The 12688-nt window shown below is 39.0% G+C and overlaps 1 protein-coding gene across 3 annotated transcripts in view; it reads left to right on the top strand.

Moving 5' to 3' along the window:
* SHF (Src homology 2 domain containing F) overlaps positions 1 to 12688 on the top strand; it is a 234886-nt gene that overhangs the window by 167219 nt on the left and 54979 nt on the right. Inside the window, exon 4 of one of the 3 annotated variants that reach the window (XM_075208128.1) lies at positions 7367 to 7471. The exons of 1 other annotated variant lie outside the window; for it this stretch is intronic. In XM_075208128.1, coding sequence (XP_075064229.1) covers positions 7367 to 7471 — 105 coding nt within the window. Of the gene's footprint in view, positions 1 to 7324; positions 7472 to 12688 lie in introns of all 3 variants that reach the window. One more of the 3 variants, XM_075208127.1, reaches the window with a different exon arrangement.

Below are 12688 nucleotides of genomic sequence, written 5' to 3'. Positions count from 1 at the left end.
GTTAGTTTATAACATCTAAAACTACCCACCTCTATGCATTGTATGTGTAACCGGTACTTGCTGGAATGAAATTTGCATGGAGTTATATGTAAACATTTAGAGAGGAGAATGTCCTAACAGAATTCTCAAAGCTGAAAGTGGATAAATCAATGGGTCCAGATGGGATACATCCAAGGATACTAAAAGAGCTTAAAGGGGTGCTGGTTATTAACATTAACATAATTATTCAATCAGTCACTAGCTACAGAGGTAATTTTAGAGGACTGGAAAAGAGCAAATGTAGTCCCACTGCATAAAAGTGGAAACAAGGAAGAGGCGAGCAACTACAGACCAGTGAGCCTAACATCAGTAGTAGGGAAATTGATGGAAACACTCTTAAAATAAAGAGTTGCAGAATATCTCAAATCCAGTAACCTACAGGATCCCAAACAGCATGGATTTACTGGGGGGAGATCATGTCAAACAAATCTTATTGACTTTTTTGATTGGGTGACTAATAGATCAAGGGTTTGGGGGGTGGGGGTAATGTAGCTTGTCCCTGTTGTAATGCATTCACAAGAGGGAAATGTTAGAAAGGATACTAGTGGTGTTCCCCAGGGATCCATACTTGAACCAGTGCTTTTTAATATCTTTATTGGTGACATTGCAAATGGTATTATAGGGAAAGTATGCCTTTTTGCAGATGACACAAATGCAAATGGATAGACACGCCAGGGTTAAATGTCTGAATGTGTGAAATACCGCCGCAAATCGCTAGAGATAAATGGCGATTTTAAGTGCTAAATCGCCATATGCATTAGCGATTTTCACTTTCTAAATTCAAATCTCTTGTAATTTGTGTCCATTTTAGAACCCCTATCTCTTCCGTGTTGTAGTTCAATTTGCCGGTGATCAAACACAAACTCACCCGAGTTTCAACAGAGACTGAAACTCGCCCGAGATTGAACAGAAATAAAAGCATGTAGTTTAAACTAACAGGAGGCACAATGGAAGTTTAAATAAAACATGATTTTTGTTGTAGAGGTGCAAAAATGATTATTAATTTTCTTACGGGGGACAAAGCATTTTATGAATAATTTAGTGGGCCAAATTTAATGATTATATGGAAGGGATTTTTGTTTTATTATATTACAGTGGCTTAATATTTCATCACCAGTTGGGCAATATTTATATTTTTATAATATGGTAGCCCTTAAAATTTCCTGATGGGGACACCATTAAAAGTACATACTTGTTGCACCACAAGTGTCAGCATGCACATGAGCACTTGTTGTGTCACAAGTCTGTACTTTAAATGGTGACCCAATCTGGAAATATAAAGTGTTGCAATATCATAAAAAAATATATATTGCCCCACTGGTGATGAAATAGTAAGGTACTGTATTAAATAAAAAACAAAAAACACACTTGCATACAATCTATAATTAATTTTGGCGACTTATTTATTCTTAAAATAAATTTTCCCCGGTATGAACATTCATAATCATTTTTGCCCCTTTCAAACAAAAAACATGATTTATTTAAACTTCCATTGTGCCTCCTGTTATATTAACATTGCCCTGCAGTGTAACAGAGATGTGTTTGGCAATCTCGCCTGTAGAAAGCAGTGTCTTGTATATGGCGGTTTTGAATTCAAACTCGGGCAAGTTTGCAAAATTGCAGCTTCATACTTTTGGTGATTTGTATAGCTAGAGTGGGAAAAAGTCGGGATTGCGATTTGCAGCGGTTTTGAGAATGGCGATTTTGAAAAAAACACTTCTTTTGATTTTACATCAAATTTCTGGTTAATAAATCAGTGATTTTAAACTCCCCCGAGAAAATTGCTGGAAATGCAAAATTGCAGCTTAATACATTTACCCCCAGGTAAAACAAATGATGATTGATCTAGCTAGACTACATGCACGGTCAAGAGAGTGGCAACTACAGTTTAATGCCAAAAAATGCAAAATTAAGCAAATGGGTCTCAAAAACCCAAAGGCTAAATATAACATTAATGGCATAATAATGGAAACTACTGAGGAGGAAAGGGATTTAGAAGTTACTATTTCAGGTGATTCAAACGCAGTTAAGCAATGCAACAGATCAATGAGAAAGGCAAGTCAGATGCTTGGTTGCATAGAAGGAGGAATCAATAGTAGAAAGAAGGAAGTAATAATGACACCGTATAGGTCATTGGTACGGCCTCATCTAGAATACTGTGTTCAGTTCTGGAGGCCATATCTCCAGAAGGCGATAAATACATTAGAGACCGTACAAAGAAGGGCAACTAAAATAGTGCAAGGCCTACATCACAAAATGTACCCAGAAAGACAAAAAGATCTTAATATGTATAGTTTGGAGTAAAGAAGGGAAAGGGGGAGCATGATAGAAATTTATAATATATATATCAAGGGTTTTAATAAGGTTCAGAAGAGGAACATTCTTCCAAGGAAGAGAAATACTAGAACACGAGGACGTGCACTGATACTGGACGAAGGAGGTTCAGAGGAAATTTGAGGGAAAACTACTTCACAGAAAGGGTAGTGGATAAGTGGAATATCCTCCCATCAGAAGTGGTAGAGGCTAATACTGTAGAGCAGTTTAATCATGCTTGGGATACACATAAGGATATCCTTACAAAGAATGAAGAATCAAATAGGTCTTGAGGTTACCATAGAAGGCAGACTAGATGGGCCAAGTGGTTCTGTAATCAAATGCTGTTCTATGTTTAAACAGTAATGACCTTTTTAAAATATATATATATATATACATAATTTATATTATATTACACACATATATTTTGGGGCTGATACAAACCTACCTCAAGTTGTAATATATTTCTTCCTGCTTTGAAATTGTCAATCAGGCTTCTCAATTGTGGACATATGGGGTATATGTGTCTAGCAGCAATCCTTAATTTTAAAAATATATTAAATAGTAAAGTATACATATTTAATGAATATAGTGCTTTCAGTGCTACACATATTTTTTCTGTTATATTAATAACATGAGCACTTAATGGCCATTATCAGTCATTAGGTCTATTCTACAAAAATTAAGCTGTCTTAGTTTTGAAAAAAATAGTAGTAGTTGGAGTATTTGCTCAATATGGACAATAATTTAGGCAGATGGCAATGAATAGGCATTTTCAGTGTCAGGCATTGGGCCACTCACACCCTCTACACAACATGTGCACGGTATTAAACCACATGATGTATGAAGCAAAAAAACAAAAATCTATTCATGTTTGATTCGACATGAATCATTTTTTATGGATTCGCTTTGAATTGCTGACCAAAGTATATAAAATATTGCCAATTGCGGGTTTTGTTATGTCAGCTTATCAGTGTATATATATATATATATATATATATATATATATATATATATCTATAATCAGTATTGAAATGAAAATGACTGTGAGGTCCACAATGAGAATCATTTTACAAATTCTCTACCCCACCCACGTGGAGGCAAAACTCTATAAAAGTTTAGGTGCAGTTAGCAATAGGACCCCTGACACTCTTATCTGTCTATAATCCTGGAAAAGATAAACAAAAGCATCCCTCTTACCACAGTGATGCACATGGTATAAAACCTGTAAGAGAATACTAACACAGTCAAGTAATGTTACAAGATTAGAAAACCAGGTTTTGCACTGCAGCTTATTTTTTTCTTTGTTTGGTGGGTTTGAGCAGGGTCAAATGGAGCTTCCTTCCAAGTTCCAGAGCTTTTGAGGTCTAGATCTTTCACATACAATGACATAATATTCAAAGGTGTATTATTCCTCAGGAGTGTAACTAAAAACCATTGGGCCCAATAGCAAATAACTGCCTGTCCTTCCAAATGATTAGCCACACACTCCAAATCACTAACCCACAAAGATCTGCTTAATCCACAAATGACATTTTACAATGCAACGTATTAATTACACCTGAAAATACTGTACATTTCTTTAATCTTCAGTAATAAATCGGAATGTATTTCGGTCATGCAAGGAGGCACCAGCTGGACAATGTTTTTTTTTACCGAGCTTTCTACATTTACAGCCACCACCTCCATGCATTGGCCCCTAATTGCAGAAATAATGGTATCGCCCTTCAAAGTGACGTCATTATGTGGTGCTGTGATCTTCATTCGTTGTGGTTCTTGGAGGTGTGTTTCTGAAACAGTCGGGATTACCAGGCTGTTGTCAATTACAGGTTTGCGCTATCCATGTCGGGGAAACTCTTGTCGGCATTCTCGTACTTGCGGTAATGACTACCACGCTTTTTGTTTACCTTTATATTTATATATAATGCAAATATTAAGCAATAACTGTTCAAATGTACCATTTAAAATGTACCATTTGTAATATATATATATATATATGATAGATAGATATATTACCAGAAATCCCCAGCATTGCTCAGGTTTTAAATCTTCAAGTTTTTAAGTTATCAATGAGTTGGATGTAACTGTCAACGTTATGAAAATAGTTAAGAGTTTAGCAGCTCTTCCAACACACCCATGAGGTAGCTGCCCAGTGTATAGATATAGATAGATAGATAGATAGATAAATTACTTTGGGTCGATGACCATGGTCAGTTCATTCTGTTGTACTGTGTGGCTGCGGTAGGACTGGAAACTCTTACATTTTGCAGCCAAATGGGTAATATTTTGCAGAATAGTTTTAAAATGTCTGCTTTCAGCACATTTTGTTCTGCTCATGTTTTCCCACCCATTTCCAGCTTTCACTTGAAATGACTAATGTTCATCACACCCCTAACGAGAAATGATTTATTTCTGCAATTGTTAGTGCAATTGGAAAGTCAGGGCAATGTCACACAGAGCTGGTGTATTGTAGGTAAAGAAATGTAGCTTTTAATCTCTACTTTTCCCTCCCAATATAATGACTGTATATTCTAGATTACTGTGCCATGATTGTTTAACAGCTCCACATGAGCGTTCTGCAGCTCTATATAGATTATAATGGAGAGGTAAATGCAGAGTTTAATACTGCTAGTGTTTTGTAGCCCGGTGTTACTTTTATGCAGATAGTTGTCTTACAGGTTAAGTAGGTCTTGTTGAAAAATGTTTTTAACATTGTGGATCTTTTCCTGGTTTACCTGTTTGTGTGTTAAAGGAATGTTCTACCTTTAGATGACTTTAAGGAAGAAAAACACCAAATACTTAACACAGTGAACATAATACTAGTTTTAAGATGTAATATGGTGTTTTACTGATCTTGGACAAAGTTTACATGAGGCTCCGTACAGTCCCAGGATGCTCTGCTCTATACTAATCTTGCTCACTTGACTGATGCAAGCAGTACTGTTGGCGATGGCCACAGATCTCTAGTGCCCTCTGCATTGGATATAATTGTCACCATATCACAGATTTGCTTCATATCCCACAGAAAGGCAATTAATAATCCTGCATGATTTGAAGTACATGGTTAAAACTCATAAGGAAGTTACAAGATAAAACAATATATTTAGTAAAAGTTGTAGCAGGGTATGAACAAGCCATTTAAGCAGTCATCGGAAGGTCAAAACCTATTTAAAATAAAATAAAAAAAAAGACCAGAACATGCAAACTGTTTCTCTTTGGCATCAGGCTGAAAGCATATTTGGCAACAAAGGGTTAAGATCAGCCAAGGTGTTGTGTAATTGGGAACTTTTTCATGATGGAAGATGAATCATAGCTTGTTAAATTGTTTCTGATTACACAGTCACAGACTGCTGAATGCTCCACTTCTGATTCACAGACTGTGCACTACTTATTCCCTCTAAACAATGTTTTATATCATTTAACCCTGTTATGTAATTTTAGAGCAACACTTTTCCTTACATTCATGGGGTGACATCAACTGTATTGTTTTGTTTTTGTTCTGTCATCTCCTAGTGCAGAAATGGCAGCTCTGCATACATTAATTAAGCATTCCCAGCTGAGTTAATCAGAATGTTTCTGAGCCAGAATAAAATGTGATTTCCTAAAAATAAACCTAGCCACCAAGGACTTCTGTATTGAACGACCATTTAGTTGTGTGACTTGACAGGCACACAGAAAGGCTCTTTATTTTGAAGACAAAAAGGTTGGTAGGTTTGTGGAATTACAATATGTAAGGAAAATAGGCAAGATGTGATGGTGAAAAATATGAGTGAAGCACTACATAAACTGTATTTAATAGCTATGCTATGGGAAAGGAAATGTCACTGCCAACTTGTTTGTTCTTTATAATTGTTTCTGTGCAATATACATTTAGCTGGAAGACAACCTGTGTTTTCTGTCTGTCAAACCCAAGACACCCATAGTAAAGCAGCACCAGCCCACATGCCTACAGCAGTATGGAAAGGAAATTGCAGATCACAACCCATTATTTGTCGATCCATGTCCTCCTGTAGGATAATCCTGGCAATCCCTCTCTGTAATTGTTGTAGACAAATGGATCGGGCTGCTATTTGGTAAAAGTAGCACATGTATTACTTGTGTCCAAGGAACAGATTAAGTTGACACCCTGTGCAAAACTATATAGAATTGTGACTGACTTTCAAGTATCCTTTACATATTTGTGTGAATTGTACCGGACTTCTGTTATTGAATATTAAAGGAAGGATATCTTGGTATATTATTTCTTCTGTGGTTCAGTATGAATTAATATGAAGGTGTTACCTAAAGTCTCTATGGAATGGGCCATTTTTCATCTCTAAACACTAGTAGACCTGACTATGATTCTATTTAAGTTGATAATGGTGTGGAGCTCAGTTTCACTCTGTGCTGCTCAATGATTCCATAAGCACTGAGGGGACTGCATTGTAGTTCCAGTAATGTTATTAGATTGTTGATGGATGTAACCATGCAGCTGCTCAGTATAGAAGTCATCATATAAAACATGGTAAGCTTTCCACTTAGGTTACAATGTTAAAAATATTGAAAAGCATAATAAAAAGGGTCAACCACACTAAGAAAATAGGACTGCAGTGGATAAAGGACATTACAATTGTAATTGTAGCTTCCCCAGGCAAATGGCAAGTAGGCTGACAGTTATAGCCAGAACCAACATAAGATTAGATTTTAAAATGAATCCATGAATATTTCAACAACAGCCTATGATATATATCATTACACCTATCAGAACTGATGCATTAAGGCTTCATATGAGATGATTCAACTAATCTGCATCCACCCTTTTTTGTTTGTTTTGTTATTGTTGTTTTTCATTTTCTAGAAACCTGTTGGGGCTACTTTTTGTTCTTGTGGTGTGGGACACGCTCTGCCTATTCTCAAACTATACCTGTCTTTGTTCCTTCTTTGTCTTTTTACCGGTCTTCCTTCATATCTCTTCTGCTGATGTGGTAATCAGTTGAGATTAAAGTAATCAAAGATCTTCCTTGGCCTCCACCAGTGGGACAGCTGGATAGCAGTACAGCCACCCAAGAAAGTGATGCCTCTCAGCAGCCTCCATCTTCTCCACACTTACCATCTCAGAGCAGCCTTGAAGACACCAATGGTGGGTTTTGAGATCGAAAAAAATTAATTCTCACTTTCTGTTGTTATAAAGTTGTCGTTGAGTTTGTGTTTTGTTCCCTGAAAGGGGGTGAAAGATTATATCCTTGGAAACTATCTAGGTGTAAAAACAATTTTCTGATCAGAGGGGTTTGTTGTACATTACAAAATAAGTGGTACTACTGGACATCTACATGGTGTTAGTGCATGTGTTTTACTAAATATTTTTGGAAGTGAAATTATAATCTAAGCACATATACATTATTTTCTAATATATCGGTAGCTGCAATTCAATAAAGATAATTTGAATCACACTGTTTTTCATTTGTAAATTGTTAATATTAACGTTTGACATTTTTATTTTTATTGGAGTAAAAAGTAAAATAAGTGGAGGACAAAGAATACAATTCAAAGCATATAAGGCAGTCAAGACATTGACATGTATTGCAGTTCTAAAAACAAAGCCGCAACAAAACATAATAATCAAGCATCATATAGAGCATAAGCAAGTTGCAGCGAAAGTTCCATGCGTGGATAAGGCTCAAAATTCGCGTAGAGTCTCCAAGCAAATCAGGGATAGACGGCTACCCAACCCATACAATACAGTAGCACTTACAAAAGAAGACAATTAAACAATGTGTAGAAAAAGGGGGTGCTGGGACATAACATAAGCAATGGGTCAGTTCAGGCTAGGTCATCCAATAGTATCAGGGGATCTTCTAACAACATATTGAAAAAAGGAAAAAAGAAGAAGGGGGGGGGAAAGGGAAAATGTGTATATAGGGCACTCTTTTAAGATTCAGTATATAGAGTCAATTTCTGTTAAAAGTAATATCTTTATTTTAATATTATTAAATATTAAAATAAAGATATTACTTTTAACAGAAATTGACTCTATATACTGAATCTTAAAAGAGTGCCCTATATACACATTTTCCCTTCCCCCCCCCCTTCTTCTTTTTTCCTTTTTTCAATATGTATATTGGCAATGTGTAGGAGCACCTCCCCACCTTATGAGATATATAGATCTCTTCAACATATAAGGGGTTCAACTTGGTGCGGTGAAAATTGTTAACATTTAGGGATCTTCTAACAACAAACATGTTTCATATCAGGCAGTATGTTTAAAGCAATGATAAATAAGGCGTTGTGTGATGTCTGGTAAATAAATGATAAAGCTTTCCCATATTATAAAGAGTTTTTCAGTGTGAGTGTCACGGGCACTAGGAGTCTTTGCCCAGGAAATCACCAGATGATGGCTTACCAGAGTAATATAGATGGCAATAGGTACTCTGGTAGCAGGGTGACAACGGAACAGGAGGAACAGCAGATGGTAAGAGAATGCTCGGGGAAAGTCTATGACTAGCAGCACTGGTAATGAGTATATGACTGTACACGAGGAACTAGATGGACAAGGAAACGTGAGGATAGTCAGTGGTCTGCGTATAGCAAGTTGTACCACTGCTATATTGAGGAGGAATGTCCAGAGGTAGCGAGGAGGTAGTGAGAGTCAGCGGTCTGCGTATAGCAAGTTGTACCGCTGTCTAGGTGAAGGAATGGAATCCAGGTGAAGGTAGATAACAGGGAAGTCAGTGGTCTGCGTATAGCAAGTTGTACCACTGCTATGTGAGAGGATACTTGAAACTGGTGTCACAGGGAACAGGAATCAGTGGTCTGCATATAGCAAGTTGTACCACTGCAATATATATGTGAGGAGGGCACGAGGAGATGAATGCTATGCAGAGTATACACGGGCACACAGAACTTGATCCCACGATGATATCACAATACAATGATAACAGAGCAGCACTGCTAAAGTATACAAAGTCACAATAACAATCCAGGAAAAATAGGAAACAAAGTCAATGGTAGCGATAGTCTCAGTGGATAGAGGACTCCGGAGGAGAACACAACTCAGTCCAGCTAGATATGCAATACACAAGCAAAGTCAATGAGAAGTATGCATACCGCGGTTCAGGAGAGCAGGCTGTCAGAGAGACGTGCAGGGATACCTGAACGGCTGAAGGCCGGCAGGAGGAGAGACCACTGGAAGGTGGAAGCGGTAATCAAGTTGGTGCAGCGCACGGCAGGTAATCCAGCATGAACGAGGCAATACTCTGGAAGCAGTAGTAAATGGAACTGGAACATGAAGAACACGGGAGAGTTGAGGTGGTCTGAACTCCAGTAGCAGAGATGGAAGCAGCGGAGCGCTGACCCGATGAACACAGGAGAGTTGAGATGAGCTGGAACTCTGTAGAAGCAACGGAGGCAGCGGATAGGAATCAGCTGGCTGCAGACACGATGAACACCGGGGAGTTGAGGTGAGCAGGAACTCTGTAGATGCAACGGAGGCAGCGGATAGGAATCAGCTGGTGTAGACACGATGAACACAGGAGAGTTGAAGTGAGTAGGAACTCTGTAGAAACAACGGAGGCAGCGGATAGGAATCAGCTGGTGCAGACACGATGAACACAGGAGAGTTGAAGTGAGTAGGAACTCTGTAGAAACAACGGAGGCAGCGGATAGGAATCAGCTGGTGCAGACACGATGAACACAGGAGAGTTGAAGTGGTCTGGAAACCACAATAGAAATAACAGGAATCAGCAGGAGCTGAATACACGAGGAAACACTGGAACACCTTCAGAGGCTCATGGGAATGAGACTCCAAGATCAGGCAACGAGGTATTGACCACAGGTGCTTTAAATAGGGAGTGTTGCCTGATCAGCCAATTAATGAAAAGCAACAGATACTGAAGGCTTGAAAGGGCTGCACATGCGCAGACCCTCAGGATGGCGGACGGCCACGGTTCCTAAATACACGAGAAGTAGCACTCACAGTCCGGTGAGTGACAGTGAGATTCTTTCTGTAATGATGCCGATCCATCCGGAATACAAAGGGTAGTTTAGCTTTAAATAAAGAGATAGCAGGAAGTTGGTCATATATCCATTGATGCAGTATACATTTTAACTTTTGACCTACTAATTGAGTTTTGTTTTAATCTGTTGCCTTGTAACAGAACTTTGCAATTGATTTTACAAATTGCTCAGTAAAGTTTTATCTTTACACTGAAAGCTTGTTTTATTCAGTTTTAAAGATACTGTCTTAGCTTGCCGTTTTCTAAGCACAAAATCAGATTCCTATGTATAGTGATATATTGCTAGCATTACCTCTTTCTGTAAAAGAAAAATTATTTGTTTGAACATTGTCTAAAATGATGGACCTATAACCCTAAAAGTACATTACTTAGATGATGACACCTACAAATTTGAATTGGTACTTCCAGATGGCATGAACTTTATTGTGATGTAGAACTGTACTGGTATGGAAGACATAGATATAAAATATTTATGTGTTTTAAAGGACATTCAAAACCCTCTAGGCTACTTACTATGTCAATTTGGCCAATGAGTGAGATCCTACCTTTGCCCCCGTTCATTATCATTGTAGAGAATAGACTAGCACACATAAAACGGAAATAACTGGCTTGTGCAAGAATAGAAAGTGGAACATGCTAAATAAAATAAAAAGAGATGCTTTCTTAAAAGATGTAATAGCCATACTTATACAAAAGAAAGTTATCTCTATTCTTGTTCTCCCTTTCTTTCCAAACATGCTTAATGATGCATAGAGCAGTATAAAAAGATGTAATCTTAAGTTACCAAAGCCTGAAAGATTAGAAAGGATTGCCTGAAGGAGCGAGACCATAGATTTAAGATAAATATTAATGCTATCATTAAGGTGTACACCAATCAACCACAACAGTAAAACCGCCTGCCTAATATTGTGTAGGTCCCCCTTGTGCTGCCTAAACAGCTCTGACACGTCCAGGCATATACTCCACAAGACCACTAAAGGTATCCTGTGGTATCTGGCACCAAGACGATAGTAGCAGATCCTTTTAAGTCCTGTAAGTTGTGAAGTGGGGCCTCCATAGCTCAGACTTGTTTTTCCAACACATCCCACAGATGCTTGATTGAATTTAGATCTGGGGAATTTGGAGGCCAAGTCAACACCTTAAACTCTGTCATGTTTCTCATTCCTGAACAACTTTTGCAGTGTGGCAGGGAGCATTACCCTGCTGATAGAGGCCACTGAGATCAGTGAATACTGTTGCGACGAAAGGCGTACTTGGTCTGAAAATGTTTAGGTAGGTAGGTAGTACTTGGTGCCAAATACCACAGGATACCTTTAGTGGTCTCTCTCTTTTGCCCCCCACATTCATTACCTTGTCCAGTCTATCGCTTCCAACTACGCAACATCGCCCGCATCCGTCCCTTCCTCTCTCAGGATGCCATCAAAACTATCATCCATGCACTCATCTCCCGTCTGGATTATTGCAACCTCCTCCTCACTGGCCTCCCCACTCCCATCTCTCCCCCCTCCGCTCTATACTCAATGCAGCTGCAAGACTCATCTTCCTCTCACGCCGCTCCTCCTCTGCCTCCCCTCTCTCCCTCGCCCTACACTGGCTTCCCTTCCCCTATAGAATACTTTTCAAGCTCCTCACAACCACTTACAAGGCTCCCACTCTCTACTGCTCCCTACATCTCCAACCTCCTCTCCATACACACTCTGGCCCGCTCCCTGCGCTCATCCAATGATCACCGCCTCTCCTCCTCTCTGATCACTTCTTCCCACTCCAGAATCCAAGACTTTTCCCGTGCAGCCCCCCTTCACTGGAACAACCTCCCTCGTTCCATCCATCTCTCTCCTACTTTGTGCTGCTTCAAACGTGCACTGAAAACTCACCTCTTCCGCAAAGCCTACCAACCATCTACTTAACCACCTCACCTCCTCCACTTGCTCTCCCTTCTCTCTTCTGGCTCCCCTTGTGCCTGTTCTGTCAAACCTCTTTTAGGATGTAAGCTCGCATGAGCAGGGCCCTCTTCCCTCCTGTCCCCTCACCTGTTTTTCTGCTCTGTGCTTATTGTATCAGCCTGCCTAGAGTTTCTGAAGTATTGGTATTTTTGTTTATTGTTCTGTACTGTTTCACCCTGTATAGTCTACTGTTTGTACTGTGTACAGCGCTGCGGAAATCTTGTGGCGCCTAACAAATAAATGATAATAATAATAATATGTGTCAAAATTAAATCCACATGAATGCTAGGACCCAAAGTTTCCCAGCAGAACATCTCCCAGAGCATTGCACTACCTCCGCCAGCTTGCCTTCTTCCCATAGTGCATCCTGGTGCCATCTCTTCCCCCAAGTAAACAGCACAC

The sequence above is a fragment of the Mixophyes fleayi genome, chromosome 4, assembly GCF_038048845.1.
Source record: "Mixophyes fleayi isolate aMixFle1 chromosome 4, aMixFle1.hap1, whole genome shotgun sequence".
Taxonomy (NCBI): domain Eukaryota; kingdom Metazoa; phylum Chordata; class Amphibia; order Anura; family Limnodynastidae; genus Mixophyes; species Mixophyes fleayi.
Note: the sequence above shows the minus strand (reverse complement) of the source record. Positions and strands in the feature narration are given on the sequence as shown.